The sequence below is a fragment of the Eriocheir sinensis genome, chromosome 14 (genome assembly GCF_024679095.1).
Source record: "Eriocheir sinensis breed Jianghai 21 chromosome 14, ASM2467909v1, whole genome shotgun sequence".
Lineage (NCBI taxonomy): Eukaryota > Metazoa > Arthropoda > Malacostraca > Decapoda > Varunidae > Eriocheir > Eriocheir sinensis.
This window is the reverse complement of record NC_066522.1, coordinates 5320387-5339313: the sequence shown is the minus strand read 5'-3', so window position 1 is coordinate 5339313 and position 18927 is coordinate 5320387. Positions and strand designations below refer to the sequence as shown.

The 18927-nt window shown below is 40.3% G+C and overlaps 1 protein-coding gene across 1 annotated transcript in view; it reads left to right on the top strand.

The window, feature by feature from the left end:
- LOC126998308 (kin of IRRE-like protein 2) overlaps nucleotides 1-18687 on the top strand; it is an 89187-nt gene extending 70500 nt beyond the window's left edge. Inside the window, exons 3-5 of the mRNA XM_050859795.1 lie at nucleotides 535-714; nucleotides 1959-2111; nucleotides 18491-18687. Coding sequence (XP_050715752.1) covers nucleotides 535-714; nucleotides 1959-2111; nucleotides 18491-18687 — 530 coding nt within the window. The remainder of the gene's footprint in view (nucleotides 1-534; nucleotides 715-1958; nucleotides 2112-18490) is intronic.
- Nucleotides 18688-18927: the final 240 nt, after the last annotated feature.

The following is an 18927-nucleotide window of genomic DNA, read 5'->3' as shown; positions in this document are numbered from 1 at the left end:
AAGGTTGTTTACCGCAGGTGTTTGATCCAATCCACCAATCCAATTCTTTTTTCACTCGTGTGTAATCCTCGTGTACGCACAATGGCTGTGTTAGAGAGAGCCAGTTGATTGCAATGTGGGAGTATGTACAGTCGACATGTTAAAGGAGACAGTCATCCATAGCGTCAGTACAATTATAAACATCATAAAAACACAAGTGCTCCGTGTTACTTAAATATGGACTGTTGACCACAAATACCTTCAGTTTAGTAAGAGTGTTGGGGCTCGACTTTACCGTAAACACCTGCCAGTCCCTACCATCTGTATACCAACGGAGCGCCACAAAACACTTTCCTCCATCCCCCAACAACGGCGCCCTCTCCTACCCCTCATCAGGGTTCGAGCGTCGGCTATCCCCGCCACCTGGACACTCTCCTCCTTCCCCCTATAACGGTGCCCTCTTCTCCTCCTCGCCAGGGTTCGAGCGTGGGGTGCCCGGCTACCTGTATTTGTTCTCCCCCTCCCCTCGTAACCACCTCATCTTCCCCCCGCCAGGGTTCGAGCGAGGGGTGCCCGGCTACCCCCGCTACCTGTACCTGGGCGAGGCCAGCCGCGGCGAGCACCACCTGGTGATCAAGGGCGCCACGCTGGAGGACGACGGCGAGTACCAGTGCCAAGTGGGACCAACCGACACCACGCCCCCCATCTGGGCGGCTGCTAACCTGACAGTGATGGGTGAGTAAGTGTGTGTGTGTGTGTGTGTGTGTGTGTGTGTGTGTGTGTGTGTGTGTGTGTGTGTGTGTGTGTGTGTGTGTGTGTGTGTGTGTCCATCCACTCTCTGGGTCGCCTCCAATCTTATTGTGATCCTGTCACAAATTCACGATCTTGACTCCCGACGCCTCGCGACGTTAGGCCAAACGCCGACAGTTTTGGAAATTTCAAAACAAACGGCGCCCTCCCCGACATTTATCACCCGTCGGGAATAAACCACGACCGTTGGATGTCTATCTCAGCAACGTCTCAACAACGTCGTTTCGACGTCGACAATGGTCGGCAATTAAGGGGACCTATTTACGATGGTCGTAACGTACGTCTAGCAGCGCGACATTTTCTAACGTCACGTCGGGAGGCGTCGGGAGTCAAGATCATGAATGTGTGACACTAGCCTTACGAGGGAATAGACGGGGTGGGGAGAGGTCGTAAGGGGAGGTGGACACATGTCGTTGTGCGAAGGAATGGGGGGGCGAAGATTATGTCGGCGCGTCGCCGAGTGGCCTAAGACTACCCACATGCTGTCCTGACGACCACCCATTAACCCAGACCTTAGAAGAATTGTCAAGGTGAATCAAGAATGAGCTCCGGGGGACAGCATGAGCCAGGAAAAGATGGCGCCACTATAAACACTTGCCTGCGCCACAACGGGTTAGGGCCGACCATCAGGCCCTACCAAGAGCCTACCGGCGCAATAGGCGAAAACGTAAAAGAAAAAAATAATACATATATATATATATATATATATATATATATATATATATATATATATATATATATATATATATATACACACACACAAGTTTGTGTGTGGTAAGAGAAGCTACACACTGCCGTGAGAAATGTGCGGGTGCGGGCAGTGATTATGTTAAAGAGAGCCAGTCATTGCATGTGTTAGTGTAAACAGTCGACCTGCTAATGGAGACGGTCGTACGTAGTGATAGTGCGTTGAGTGGTTATTGGTGGATTAGCGGTGAGGGGTCGCTGAAAGGAGTGAGAATAGAAAACTAAATGTATGATTTGTGAAACAGTATAGTAAATAAAGGAGTAATATAAGAATGACAACGTATCTGATAAGTTATTACAAATTAAGGGGATAGGTCTATATTGACACCATAAATAATAGTAAAATACTAGTCAACAGTAATAGTTATAACAAAACAGCACCCAACCCCCCAACCTCCCTCTCTCCCCGCCTCGTGCGCCAGTGTCGCCGTCGAGCATTAGCATCGCGGGCGTGGGTGACGGGGGCGTGGTGGAGGTGGAGGCGGGGCACACGCTGCGTCTGGAGTGCCTGGTGAAGGGCGCGCGGCCCCCCGCCTCCGTCACCTGGTACAGGGACGCCATCACCCTCAGCAAAGGTAAGACGCCCGCCATGCACGCCAAGTTCACGGTAACGGCTTCTTCCTTAGGCTTCCTCGTCCTTGTCTTCCCCGTCCTGTTCCTTCGCTTACTCCCTGCCGGACTCTTCCCCTCCTCCTCCTCCTCCTCTTCATGCATGAAGCAACTTCTTCCTTAGGTTCCTTGTCCTTGTCTTCCCCGTCCCACTCCTTCGCTTTCTCCCTCGCGAGCTCCTCCTACTCCTCCTCCTCCACCCCTTCCTCTCCACGCATGACCCGCAGACTCGTCGCCGTCTCGCCTCCCCTTGTCATTTTAGCCCTAATATCACTTACAGTTATCAGTTTGTCGCTTGTTCACACCAACACTTCCCCTCCTCCATCACCCTCCCCACGCGGCCCTCGGCGGTGCGGAACGAAAAACATATTTACTCGATAGTTTTTTTTTAATAACTGAGCTAAATGAATTTTTTACAAGAAATATTATATAAAATATTAGGATTCTGATCCTACAGCTACGTTTGACGTGATTAACTCGAATTTTAATGTTATTAATACAAGATAAATTATTCTTTCTTTGGGACTATTGTCCGTACTTCTTGTGATTTTTTTTTTTTTTAAATTACCAATGAATCCTCATGATTTTTTTTTAATACATCTACTTAGGGGAGGCGGTGGCCGAGTGCTTAGCGTCCGAGCGCGGTGAGCCAGGGGACCTAGGTTTGAATCCCATCCATGCACGATGACAATTTTCAACCATCTCCAAGTGGCGAAAGCTTAGCCTCATGCTGCCCAGATCTTCAATCAACCCCAAATTCAGTGACCTCGGTCAAGAGCAGCACCGGGGAGCAGCATGGGACAAGCAAGAGTCATATCACGGCAGTCACTATAAATAAAATTCGCCTGAGCCACTAACGCTGGGGTGAAAGAACCCTCAAGAAAGAACCAGCATATATATATATATATATATATATATATATATATATATATATATATATATATATATATATAATATTTATATATATATATATATATATATATATATATATATATATATATTATATATATATATATATATATATATATATATATATATATTTATATTTATATATATATATATTTATATATATATATATATATATATATATATATATATATATATATATATATATTTTATATATATATATATATATATATATATATATATATATATAGATAGTATATATATATATATATATATATATATATATATATATATATATATATATATATATATATATATATATATATATATATATATATATATATATATATATATATATATATATATATATATATATATATATATATATATATATATATATATATATATATATATATATATATATATATATATATATATATATATATATATATATATATATATATATATATATATATATATATATATATATATATATATATATATATATATATATATATATATATATTTATATATATATATATATATATATATATATATATACATATATATATATTTATTATATATATATATATATATATATATATATATGTATATATATATATATATATATATATATATATATATATATATATATATCATAGACTTCATATATATATATATATATATATATATATATATATATATATATATATATATATATATATATATATATATATATATATATATATAAATATATATATATATATATATATATATATATATATATATATATATATATATATACACACATTATATCATAGACTGTATATATATATATATATATATATATATATATATATATATATATATATATATATATATATATATATATATATATATATATATATATATATATATATATATATATATATATATATATATATATATATATATATATATATATATATATATATATATTACATTTTCTCAATGGAGACTAATTTACAGCGAGTCATCCCTTTGCTAAAAGCCTAAAAGGTTAATAAAATTCTCCTATGTTGAATATTACAATGTTAGAAGTCTTATAAAATAAATATAATATAACACTAAAATAATGATATATTGCCCTGAATACCTGAAATTCCATAAACCACATTCAAATTTTAAAATATAATGACCGATATTGAAAAAGAAATACATTGGGTTTATAAAAAAAAATGGTTTAAACCACTTGGTTTAATTCATTGGTTTAAGCCAATCCACCCTGATTATCGCAATATCTCATCTGTTTTAGTTAATCTGAACTTTCAACACAGTCTTAATCGACAACCTAACGCCTCCGTGGTGCAGTGGTTAGCGTGTCTAGTTACTAATCCGCGAGCCCAGGTTCAAAAATACTTCAAATCCCGTCCGGTTCAGTCGGCGTGCAGCTCACCCAGTTGTTCACCCTCCTTTTCAGCCTGATCGATATACGGGTACTTGGGGAAACCAGGGGAAGGAAAATTATGGTAACCCGAATATCACACTGGACCTATGTCCCGGAGTAATGGGTTTTTACCCACCACAGGCTCAAAGGCCAAGGCGACGGATATGAACAATAAGGGCACGAGCAGATTTTGCATATGCCCCTAACTTTATCTTTCCCTAATCGACATTCATGATACTGCCCAATAATGAAGAAAAACTTTGGTAATCTATGGGGAACAAGAGTATATTTTGCAGTATGGAGAAGCCAGTTTCATTTATAATTAGTTTATCTGAACTTTGAGCACCATCATGATACTGTCAGTGATAAAGAAAAAGAAATAAAGAGACTGGATGACTGAAGCACGGGCAACCAGCGACAAGGTTTTCAAAGGAACTTCAAATGGCTCTCGGTCAAACGTTCCCAATCTTTGCTTCTGGCGACCCAAATTTCGTAACTCGAGCCGCGGCCGCGGCCCCATCGATCAAAGGAGATACATCCCATTTATCGACGACTTACGACCAATGAAAAAAATAAACGACCAAATGACGAAAATATCAAGCTTCGGAGAGAGAGAGAGAGAGAGAGAGAGAGAGAGAGAGAGAGAGAGAGAGAGAGAGAGAGAGAGAGAGAGAGAGAAATATCAATAAGGCACGTATGAATTTAATTACTGGTCACTGCAGGAGCGATGCAACTGCGGGAAGTCGGAGGGGGGGGGGCTTTAAACAACCTCTGAAATTTTTTAAATTGACTGCCACTCAAAACCACCTGTATTTTATATTAGGAGGTTAGAGGAAGAGGGGTGAAATTGCGAAGCACCTGAAAGTGAGCGGGGGATGAAGTGACCGTAGCGAGATAAGGTCCAATAGGCTGACTGTGCACTGAGGTCAAAGAGCCGCTAGGAAGCCACCCCATCCCCTATATACACACCTATGTGCAACATCGGCATTATTAACTTATAAAAATACAGGCGATCCAACACAACATTGGCTTTTGATTTGCTGAGACGCTTTTAATTCAGTATTGGAGGCTTACTTCATGAAAACATTACGATGGTTGCTCGTTTACCATTATGTACAGCTGATCATTTGACACAGTACCTTAAGATGACCGGCGAGTATCAAGACACCTCTCCAGGCGTATTGGAACATCCACTATGCGATCCACCTCTCATCTTTTCGGGAGCAGCGATTTTAGGGCGGGGACTGTTTGTGTATTGCCCTTCGGCCTGCCTCCTCTCGTGCTGTATAAAAAAAATAACCACGAATCTATAGTTTTGAAGAGAAGAATAAAATAAAATAAACCTATATAAAACTTCAGGGCAAATTAGCGAATCTACTTTTTTTTTTATATATATAGTAAAATAAATTCATAAAAAAAGCTAAAGATAATATTATTTCTGGGAGGTGTTTCGAAGGAAAACTAATTCAGCACATTTGTAATGTAAAAATATTTAAACTGAGAAAGTACGTTGCGAAAATATGAAAACTGTGTGTGTGTGTGTGTATGTGTGTGTGTGTGTGTGTGTGTGTGTGTGTGTGTGTGTGTGTGTGTGTGTGTGTGTGCGTGTGTGTGTGTGTGTGTGTGTGTGTGTGTGTGTGTGTGTGTTTAATTGCCTTTCCTTGACCTCATTATTTATCTTCCTCTCATACATTTTCCTTCAAGGAGACTTATCATCACCATATTTCACTCCACCCTCTTCCTTCCTCCTCTCCTCCATCAACACAGATATTTTCCTCTCCTTCAGACACTTCTTTCGTCCTCAAGTCTCTTCTCATGTAAAACATTTAACATTTCCTCTCCTTCCCCCTCACCTTTCTCCTAAGAAACAAATTTGATGAACTGAGATGTCTTGCTCTAACATTAAATTTTGACATAATTGCTATAACCGAAACATTTATCGACACCACAAATATTGATTTAAGTTCCAAATACAACATAGATGGCTACAGACTCTTCAACAAAGATCGTGTAAACCGTAGAGGCGGTGGCGTCGCCCTTTTTGTCAAAAGCTATTTGCAACCCACTGACAAAACACCAAGAGACAGTAACGTTGAACATTTGTGCGTGCGAGTAAACATTGCAAGTCAATTTAAATATATCTGTCACCTACAGGCCTCCCGGGCAATCACTCGATGACGATCTTGAAAAGTACAGCGTTTTAAGGCAGTCACTTAATAACAACGACTCACTGATATTAGGAGACTTTAACCTCCCCCATATCAACTGGGCGACACTGTCAGGTACAGAAGGCGAGTCACATAGAATGATCGATTTTTTGAAAGAAAATTATCTAAGCCAAATGGTTTCAGAACCAACTCGACAAAATAACATACTCGACCTTGTTATAACTACCCAAGATAACCTAGTCAGTAATGTCACGGTAGGAGAACACCTCGGTTCTTGCGATCATAAATTAGAGCTTAAACATCAATGACTGAAAATAAAGTAAAGGTGCCCAATTTCAAAAGAGCTAACTTCGTAGAAATCCGACGAAAACTAACAGAAATACAACTATCAGATGACGGCAATGTAGAGGAAGCCTGGCTAAGCTTTAAAAATCATTTACTCACTCAGCAGAACACATTCATCCCCTTGTGCGAGAAGCGAAATAACACTAATAAAAGCCCACCTTGGTTTAATAGCGAAATTAAACACTCAGTCAAGGAGAGAAAATTGTCTTACAGATTAAAGAAAGAACAAAGCACGCCCGAAAACATTAGACTTTATCATGATGCCAGGCGACGAGTAAAAAGACTAGTATGTCAGGCAAAGCGTAGATATGAAGAAAATATTGCAGCCAACTGTAAAAATAATCCGAAATCCCTCTTCAGTTACACAAACAACAGAAAGGCGATCGGAAGTGGAATTGGACCTTTAACAAACAGCGACGGTGCACTAGTGACTGACAGCCAACACATTGCAAACCTCTTAAACAATTACTTTTCCTCGGTGTTTAATACTAAAAGTCTTCCTCCCACTACCACCAACACCACTACTAATGTGAATCTCGAGCATGCATTGCCTAATTTTGAAATAACAACCGATGAAGTCCTTAAAGCTCTCCAATCACTTAAAACAAATAAAAGTCCCGGGGCGGGATTCATCATACCATTTACCGGACCTCTGTCTGGTAAGTTTCACGGTATCTCCGCCCACCCGGTAAATCTGCATTCATCAACCACTTACCGGAGCCGTGGTAAGGCCAAAAGTTACCGCGGCTCTGAGCACCCGTAACTGAGTTACCGCAGGCGTGGTAAGTGGGTAGACACTGCCGAGGCTCATGTTCGGAGGCGATTTTGAGCCTATGTATATTTTTACCTCGTGACGTACCCTACACCATCAGAAGCAGAAAAGCATGCAGATTTAGGATTTGGGCTCATAAAAGCGATATGACGAAAACCAGCTGAGTACGAAGGAGTTGAAGAGAAATAAATGCAAGAAAATGTGTACTCCCTATTCATTTACTTTTGATTTTCGTACGTGTATTTACACATTATTGTTACAATTTTATGCTAGTGTGATGCAAAATTTTCTCAGGAAGATGATAGTGGTCTCCATTTTTCTCAAAAATGAATGTTGGGGTCAGGAAACGGGGTGGGAGTGAGATGTGTGAAGTCGTCGGTTTGGGATGAACTGGGCACACCCGTGCACGGCCTCAGGCTGGCTTCACCTGCAGGCCGCAGTTTCTAGTATGTAAGTCTGTGGAACTGTCCACCCACATGACTTTTCCCTACTTGTTAAAACACTGCAGAGGGAATAATGTTCTATCTGTGACAGTCACCTCCACTCTCAAGTCTCCAATATTCTTGCTGTGGAGTTTAACGTAGTAAAATTTTGCTCTGACCTCCTCCACACTACTCACGAAGACACTCACGCCATTCCCCTCAGCAGCCACAGCTTCCCACGCCCACACCCATTGCTTGGCTGCACCAGTGAGGCATGATGACAATGGCCCCCAAGCCAATCTTGGTTGCGAGGGGTGAGTATGGGCAAACATTAGAATATTACCCAATCTTGTGATAGCGAGGCACGCAGCTGGAGTTAGCGACGGAAAACTATGAAGGTAACATACAAAAATGTTCAGAATATAGGCTACATAAGCGAGTATATTTTTATTTCAAGGATAAATATACAAGTAACGTGCATTCATTCGTAAAAAACGCATCTAACTGAGGGATTACCACGCTAATTATTTGTTTTAAGGCAGAATTTACCCCTGTACAATACACATGTCTTGATTTTGAGGTCTGTGTATTGGTAAACAAACGACACGTGAAAGCTGAAATACAGTATCAAAGGTCGCACGTGACTGGCTATCCAGCCCAACCAATCGTTGCTAGGGTGCGAGTTACCGGAGCGTTACCATACCGTTGATGAATCCCGTGTTTGAAAGATGCCACAGCTCTGGTAGCGCTCCGGTAAATGTGAGAGATACCGGAGGCGTGGCTGGTAAGATTGATGAATCCGGGCCCCGGACCCGAAAAAGTATACCTTATACTGCTTAAAGAAACAAAGAGCGAAATACTCTCCTCCCTCACAACCGTATTCAATATTTCCTTGCGACAAGGCATCTTCCTTCGGATTGGAAAAAGGCTAACGTGACACAGATTTTTAAGAAAGGAGATCAAAAAATACCAGGTAATTACAGACCCATAAGTCTAACTTCAGTTGTAGGTAAGCTACTTGAGAGCATAATTAGAGACAAAATTGTGAGTTACTTTGAAAGCCACTCATTTAATTGGGGATTCACAACATGGCTTCCGTAACAAAAGATCCTGCCTATCAAACCTATTGACCTTTTATAACGACCTCTTCTCAGTTTATGACGTAACCAAATCATTGGACGTAGTCTATCTTGATTTCCAGAAAGCGTTTGATAAGTCTCACATCCTAAATTACTTTATAAATTAAAGCAAATAGGTATTGACGGTCAAATAAACCAATGGATCGCGAATTGGTTGAACAACAGACAACAAAGAGTGGTGATTGACGGACTTAACTCAGAGTGGGCACCGGTCACTAACGGCGTCCCTCAGGGCTCGGTTCTTGTCCCAGTGCTTTTCATTATTTACATCAACGATGTGGATGTTGGACTCAATAATCGCATTAGTAAATTTGCAGACGAGACAAACATTGGTAACTCGGTTCTCACTGACGAAGACAGGCAAAGCCTCCAAGAGGATTTGCACAAAATTTCAGCTTGGTCGGAGAGATGGGAGATGCCCTTTAACGTAGACAAGTGCCAGGTCCTTCAAGTTGGAACAAGAAATAAGATGTTCGATTACGAAATGGGCGGCGTTAAACTCACAAGCGTTCAATGCGTTAAGGACCTGGGGTCAAAATCGCGTCAAACCTCAAATTCTCACATCAATGCATCGATGCAGCAAATAAAGCGAACAGAATGTTGGGCTTCATTAAAAGAAACTTTTTATTCAAGAATAAAGATGTAATACTTCCGCTCTACAATAGTTTAGTCAGACCCCGCTTGGAATATGCGGTACAGTTTTGGTCTCCCCACCATGCAAAGGACATTGCTAAATTAGAAGGTGTTCAGCGTCGGGCAACAAAAATGATCCCTTCCTTGCGCAACAAATCTTACGAAGAAAGGCTTTCCACCGTTAACATGTTCTCTCTAGAGAAACGTCGCCTCCGAGTAAAACTGATCGAATGTTTTAAAATACTTAATGGTTTCACGAATGTAGACAGAACAAAATTGTTTATGATCGATGACACTTTGCGAACGAGGAACAATGGCATAAAACTCATATGTAGATAAGTAAATTCAGACTGCACCAAATTTTTCTTCACCAACGTTGTAGTGCGAGAATGGAATAAGCTCCCACCTTCAGTGGTCCAGTGTAACACGACTGACTCCTTTAAAAACAAGCTCGACCGTCACTTCCTTGAACTTAATATTAACTAGAGTAGAAATGCAACGTTTTGGAGCCATCTGATTAATGTAGAATCACTTAGGTTTAAGGACAGGCTACCTAGTCTGGACCAGGGGGTCTGTGTGGTCTGATTTTCTTTGTAAATCTTTGTAAATCCATCTTTGTTATATTGATTTGGTTATATTGATTCATTGTATGTCCAATGATGTACTATTTTACCAGAACATTTTTGTTATTAATTATTATTGTTATTACCTTTACTATTATTTATATAATTATCATTATTATTATTATTATTATTATTATTATTATTATTATTATTATTATTATTATCATTATTATTATTATTATTATTATTATTATTATTATTGGTAGTAGTAGTAGTAGTAGTAGTTTTTATTATTATTATTATTACTACTGCTACAACTTCTACTACTACTACAATTACTACTGTAAATCTACTACTACAACAACTACTACTACTACTACTACTACTAAAGCTATTACTACTACTACGACTACTACTACCACTATTACTACTACTACTACTACTACTACTACTACAAGATTATTACTATTACTACTGCCATTCCTGTTACTGACCCTTTCACTGGTTGGAAATAGGTCTGTGCTAACAGGGCATCAGTGGGTTATTTACTTCTCCCTGTGCATCCCCTACCCCATCGCTCCTCGTCATCCTTGCCCACCGCCTCGTCCTCCTCGTCTCCCATCCTCACATTTTGATCCCGTCATCTACATTGGAAATATATACACGAACAACTGCTAGCATGTCCATCAGTAGTTTAATCGTCCACCCCCAGATATCTTCCCTTTCCTCCTTCTTTACTGATTCCGTCAACTACAACAGAATCTGGCCCTACTTTTCCTGCACTACCTTACTTATGTTCCTCCTCCTCCTCCTCTTGTTCAGGGGCAGGTAAGACCACTGAGAAGTTTATTAGACCATTTTGTGAAATTCATAAAATATAACAATATAATTTCCGCGGATTTTTTATTTATTTATCTACTTTTGCCCTTGAGCTGCTTCCTTAACTGCAAAAAGAAAAAAAAAGATGGATAGATAAACATAATGATAGATAGCCATGCAGATAAATAGATAGAGAGTCAAATACATGTTCGATCGTTAGATGATTTGATAGTTAGTTAGTTAATAGGTAGTCCAATAGTACCCTTGTATAGTACCCTTAGTTAGATAGGTAGTGAGATTGGTAGTTTAATAGTTAGACAGTTTGAATTAGTTAGTTAGTTAGTTAATTTTACTGTTTTCTGTATTTGTTTATTTATTTATTTATTTGGATTATTTTTTTGTTTTTGTTTTATTTTATTTTGGTGTTTTTCTTTTTCTTTTTTGTTTCTTTTTCCTTTTCTTTTCTTTATCTTTTTCTTTGTTTTCTTGCTGTTGTTTTTCTTTTTTGATATTCTTTTATTTCATATCATCCTCTTGTTGATGTTCATTGGTCTGGGTGAGCCGCTTTCCTCCCAGAAGAGACCCACCCATAATTTTGGTGATGTTAGTTAGGCCGAAAGGTGGATGATGTTTCTATTTTTCTTCTCTTGATGTGTTTTTTTTTCTTTTTCTTTTCCGATGTTTTTTCTGTTCTTTTCTTCTTATTTCTTTTCTTCGTGTTTTTTAATGTTCTTTATTTCATATCATCCTCTTGTTGATGTTCTTCGTTGGTCTGGGTGAGCCCTTTCCTCCCAGAAGAGACCCACCCATAATTTTGGTGATGTTAGTTTAAATGAATGGTGGATGATGTTTCTTTGTATGTTACTTTTCTTGATGTTGTTCTGTTATTGCTGTTACTTTTCTTTTGCGATGTTTTTTTTCTCTTTTTTCCCCTATTTTTTGGTGTTCTTTTCTATATCATCCCTCTTTGATATTCTTTGGTCTGGATGAGTTTCTTTCTCCCAGAAAAGACCCACCTTTAATTTTGGTGATGTTAGTTTGGGGCCGAATGGTGGATGATGTTTCTTTGTATGTTACTTTTCTTGACCTTGTTCTGTTATTGTTGTTACTTTTCTTTTGCGATGTTTTCTCTCTTTTTCCCATTTGTTTGGTGTTCCTTTCTATATCATCCCTTTTTGATGTTCTTTGATCTGGATGAGCCTCTTTCTCCCCAGAAAAGACTCACCCATAATTTTGGAGATGTTAGGGCCTGAAGGTGGATGATCTGTTTTTTTTTCTTTTCTTGATGTTTTGTTACTATATTTTCCTTTTTCTGGTGTTCCTTTTTATTTTCCTTTTGTTTGGTGTTCCCATCACGTGGATTGTCTACGACATCTAACGAGCACCACAAGCCCCGGTTTATTGTTCGGAGTTTGCTCTCCTAGGCAGAATGCTTACCACAGCTGACGAGCTCCACCTGCCCGGGTTTATTGTTCGGAGTTTGCTCTCCTAGGCAGATTGCCCACCACGGCTGACGAGCTCCACCTGCCCGGGTTTTATGTATGGAGTTTGCTCTCCTAGGTGTATTACCTATGACGGCTCACGAGCCCAACCTGCCCGGATTTTATGATCGGAGTTTGCTCTCCTAGGTGTATTACCTATGACGGCTCACGAGCCCAACCTGCCCGGGTTTATTGTTCGGAGTTTGCTCTCCTAGGTGTATTACCTATGACGGCTCACGAGCCCAACCTGCCCGGGTTTATTGTTCGGAGTTTGCTCTCCTAGGTGAATTGCCTACCACGGCTAACGAACCTCACCTGCCCGGGTTTGTAATCGGAGTTTGCTCTCTTAGGTGAACTGCTTTCGCTAACGACCTCCACCTGCCCGGGTTTGTAATCGGAGTTTGCTCTCCTAGATGAATTGCTTTCGCTAACGACCTCCACCCGCCCGGTTTTGTAATCGGAGTTTGCTCTCCTAGGTGAACTGCTCACGCTAACGACCTCCACCTGCCCGGTTTTGTAATCGGAGTTTGCTCTCCTAGATGAACTGCTTTCGCTAACGACCTCCACCTGCCCGGGTTTATTGTTCGGAGTTTGCTCTCCTAGGTGTATTACCTATGACGGCTCACGAGCCCAACCTGCCCGGGTTTATTGTTCGGAGTTTGCTCTCCTAGGTGAATTGCCTACCACGGCTAACGAACCTCACCTGCCCGGGTTTGTTGTTCGGAGTTTGCTCTCCTAGGCAGATTGCCTACCACGGCTAACGAGCCCCACCTGCCCGGCGTTGTAGCCGAAAGATCTCCGGCACCTCCGTCTGGGTCCCGATGGACGCCGAGGCGCCCTGTCGGGAGCCCTCCAGTCCTGCCATGCTCGCCTGGGAGACCTTGGGCTCGCTGGCGCTCCACCGCCCCGCCGATTCAAATAGGGCGGATGCAAGAACTCGCTTCTTAAAACTACCAGACTGGATTATAAAATTAATCATTAATGCCGTGAAGGCGCCGGTCACCGCGTTTATCGGTTCTTGGATGAAGGACCGATGGGCCTCGGGACGCGCACAAGCCTCATAAGGAATCCTCGCCGCGGCTTCCGGCGCAGCATCCTTTTCCCTTTTCTTTCTTACTTCCAATTTTTCTTTTTAATTATATTTTCTTTCTCTGATTGACTGATTGATTGATTTTACATAGTAAGAATTGGTTCACCAATTAACGTCTTTCAGGTACATCGCATTCACACACCTGCTGAGGGAGAACACCAGTGAGCGTTTTGACTCACGAGGACGGCCCACTAAAGTTTCCTAACATTTGTATTGGGCTGCCACTTCTCTTTAGTCGTCTGTTCCTCTATTTTTCTCTTCTTTATTTCATTCTATTTCTCCCTTTCTTTCATCCTTGCTCTCTATACATATATTTCTTTCAAACTTCTTCATCAGCCCCCATTCCTTTCCATTCTCCCTCCCCTTCATCTCCCTCCATCTCTTTCATCCCCCTCGCCTCCCGCCCTTTGTTCTTTTTCTGTTATCATCACAACAGCTGTTTAATTTCTCTGCGGGGACTTTTTTTTTTATGTTCGTGGATGTGACTTGCTTACCGGGGCGTTCATGTTGTTGAACAGTACCCTAGAATATTCTTGGCAAAGTGTTTCAAATTTTTGAAGCTTTTTGCATCACGCCAGTACCTCAGTGGATTGACATCAAAAGGCAAAACACCTTCTTCAGGGTACGTTTCAAGTTCTGCCTTCACCACTGTAGTGTCATGCCAGCCGAAAAGACGAAAGGCTCACTCTTTTGAAATGTTTTCTTCTTCAAGGTCGACTGAGTTGACTTGGAAATAATTAGGTCCACAATCTTGGAAACCTTTTCCTTTTGCATTTTCTTACATGACGTCCATGCCAGCTTAAACCTGGGGCCCATGACAGCTGCGGCAATGACATCAGTCCGCTCAAGAAATGGATGCAACCTCTTTTTGATAGGTGACTGTAGCGCATATGCCAAGTTAAAGCAGTAGATCGGTTTATTGTCTCTCTCGTCGTCTTCACTCACATCTCATCCCCTATGCCTCCCATTTCCGTGACGTCACACATTTTTGCGGGCGGATCCTTCTTCCGAGCCACCCATCCCTCAGTAACTCCCTAAATCCTCTCCTATTCCTCCTCCATGTGACCTGAGGTTAATTTCCTCCTTACTCCCCACCCTTAATTTTTTTCCTCCTCCGCCTTCAACCTTAATGTTCTCCTTACTCCGCTTTCCCCGTGATCTGACGTTAATCCTTTCCTCCTTTGCCTTCAACCTTAATCTGTTTCCTCCTCCGCCTTTACGCGGCTTAACATTACTTCTTTTTCTATTTCCTTAACAGTATTTATCCTCCTCAAATGGTTTTGACTCGAAATATAAATACAAATACAAAATACTTTTTTTTCTGGGTGCCAAAATACAAATACAAATACAAAATATTTTTGTCTGGGTGCCAAAATACAAATACAAATACAAAATACATTTTTTCTCTGTATGTCAAAATACAAATACAAATACATTAAAATTGTATTTAAATACAATTCAAATACAAATACAATTGTATTTGATCCACCCCTGGTCAGGCCGCTAGTGTTCTACAAATACGAACTTGACAGATTGTATAATTGCGCGGGGGAAGTGATAGATGGAGTGCAATGTTGGGAAGTGAAGTATTTAGTGTAGGACAAAACTGGCCTTTCACATATATTATACATTATCATTTAATTAAGGGCACTACACTAAGCAAGCGTGAGAGGAATTTAGGAGTAACCTCTGATGTCCCTCTAAAAGGATTCAATGCATTCAAGCTAAAAATTGTGCAAACAGGGTACTGAGTGTCATTTCAATGAAAGTATTCAATAAAAATGCTGACGTTATCCTCAAGTAATATTTAATAAGACTTCATCTCGATTCTGCTGTGCGGTTCTGGTCTTATTACCGAACGGACATTATCGGGTTAGAACCTGAGCAGAGGAGGATGACAAAAATGATTAACTGATTGATAAACTTACCATAAAAGGACAGACTGAAACATTTATAGTAGTAAGGCGAAGGGTGCGACGAGACGATCGAAATTTATAAATGGATGAATGGTTCTAAAAAAGGTAATGTTAATAAGGTTGTGGTCGTAAGAAGGCCGCGTATGACATGTGGGTATGGGATGAAGTTGGATAAATTCAAGTTCAGCAAAGACACAGGCAAGAATTGATTTACCAATAGAGTAAGAGATAATTGAAACAGACTTCGCAGTCATGTTGTGAATACCAATACAATAGACACCTTCATGATATGATTAGAAAAGTTCATGAAGAGTGGTTAGGTGGGGTTAGGTTTACAGGAGCTGCCTTGCATAGGCCTGCCGGCCTCTTGCAGACTCCTCGTGTTCTTATGTAGTCAGTCCTCTATTTGCAGTTGTGCCATATATATATATATATATATATATATATATATATATATATATATATATATATATATATATATATATATATATATATATATATATATATATATATATATATATATATATATATATATATATATATATATATATATATATATATATATATATATATATATATATATATATATATATATATATATATATATATATATATATATATATATATATATATATATATATATATATATATATATATATATATATATATATATATATATATCTGACTCTTTTATGCCTGTTATAAAAGATTCTTCAAAATGATGTTTTCTATACCCTCTGGCCTCAATCTCAGAAGGCTTATGGACCTGATGGAGTGCCTCCATTGTCTCAAAAACTGTGCCGTGCTGTCACCCTGCCTGGTCAAACTCTTTTCGCCTCTGCCTGTCAACATCTACCTTTCCTTCTTGCTGGAAATATGCCTTTCATACAGCCTGTAAATTTCAAGAAGGTGACCGCTCCAACTTCAAACTACCGTCCTATTGCTTTACTTCTCTTTGTTCATCTAAAGCTTTTGAATCAATCCTTAACCGGAAGATTCAAAAGCACCTTTCCAACTTCTGACTCTTCTATCTGATCGCCAGTATGGGTTCCGCAAGGGGCGTTTCTACTGCAGATCTCTCCTAGCCTTCTTAACTGACTCTTGGTCATCCCTCTCTTCACTCCGTTTCGGTGAAACTTTTGCTATTGCGCTGACATATCAAAGCTTTTGATAGGGTCTGGCACAAATCTTTGCTTTCTAAACTACCCTCCTACGGTTTCTATCCTTCTCTCTGTACCTTATCTCCAGCTCTTTTCTCTGACCGTTCTATTTCTGCCGTGGTAGATTGTCACTGTTCTTCCCCTAACTCATTAACAGTGGTGTCCCACAGATTTCCTGTCCTATCTCCCACCTCTTCTTTTTTCTGTTGTTCATTGATGATCTTCTTTCCAAACGAACTTTCGTCCCATCCATTCCTACGCTGATGATTCCACTTCTGCATTATTCAACTTTCTTTAATAGAAGACCCAATTCCTTCAGGAACTTTAACGACTCAAGGCTGAGGCTGCAGAACGCTTAGCCCTTAGACTCATTTATTATTTCCGATTGGGGCAAGAAGAACCTGGTGTCCTTCAACGCCTCAAAAACACAGTTTCCACCTATCCACCTCGACACAATCTTCCAAACAACTATCCCTATTCTTTGACAACACCCACCCAGCTATCACCTTCCTCAACACTAAACATCCTCGGTCTATCTTTAACTCAAAATCTTAACTGGAAATCTATATCTCAATCTCTTACTAAATCAGGCTTTCCCGGAGGCTGGGCGTTCTGTATCATTGTCTCCGCCAGTTCTTCTCCCCCTGCACAGTTGCTGTCCATATACAGGGCCTTGGTCCGGCCCTCGTATGGAGTAAAGTGCATCTCATGTGTGGGGGCTCCACCACACAGCTCTTCTGGGACAGAGTGGAGGCTATAGGCTGTTCGTCTCATCAGCCTCCTCCTCATACTGGATAGTCTTCACCTCTTAATTTCCGCCGCAATGTTGCCTCTCTTCTCTATCTTCTGTCGATATTTCCACGCTTACTGCTCTTCTGAACTTGCTCACTGCATGGCTCCCCTCCTCAAGTGGCCCCTGCTGCACCTGACTTTCTTACTCATGCTCATCCCTATACTGTCCAAACTCCTTATGTGAAGAGTTAAACCAGCATCTTCAGCCTCTTTCATCCCTCACGCTGGTAAACCTGGAACAATCTTCCTTCATCTGTATTTCCTCCTGCCTACGACTGAACTCTTTCAAGAGGAGGGTATCAGGACACCCTCTCCTCCCGAAATTAACCTCTGATTTTGGACACTCAACTTTAACCTCTGTCTGGGAGCAGGAGTAGCGGGCCTTTATTCCTTTTTTTCTCTTGCGCCCCTTGAGCTTATGTCTCCTTTAGCTGTAAAAAAAAAAATATATATATATATATATATATATATATATATATATATATATATATATATATATATATATATATATATATATATATATATATATATATATATATATATATATATATATATATATATATATATATATATATATATACATATTTCAAGCCTCTTCAGCTGCTCTCCTTTACTGTTAAAAAAAGAAGGCTCTATTCCATCAACAGCCATATTAAAACCTATTCTCCTGTGCATGTACTGCCCTCACGCCCTGTTCTCTGCCACCCCTGCAGAGCTGCACCGGGAAGAGGTGATATTGTCACAAGGAGCCCCTGGCGGTGGGACGCGAGCCGCCTCAGGAAAGTGGTGTGGGTGGCGGTTGAGGACGACGGCCAGGAGTACTCCTGCCGTGCCCTCCATCTGCTTCCTGTTGCAACACTCCCCCACCTTCACCCTCGTCGCCCTCCCTCACCCTCGCCGTCCTGCGTAAGTCGCCTCGCTTGGTTGCCTTGTGTATTTTGGTGTCGCCTGGTGTGTATGTAATTCACCTCTTGGTCTGCTGCGGTCTCTCGAGACAGCCAGCCGTTCCCCTACGGAAGAGCACACAGGAGCTCATAGTACCGACCCTTGAGTGAGGACTGAGATTACTCATAACACAACACACCGCGAGACAACGAGGTCACAACTCCTTGCTGTGTGTGTGTGTGTGGGTGGGTGGGTGGGGGGGAAG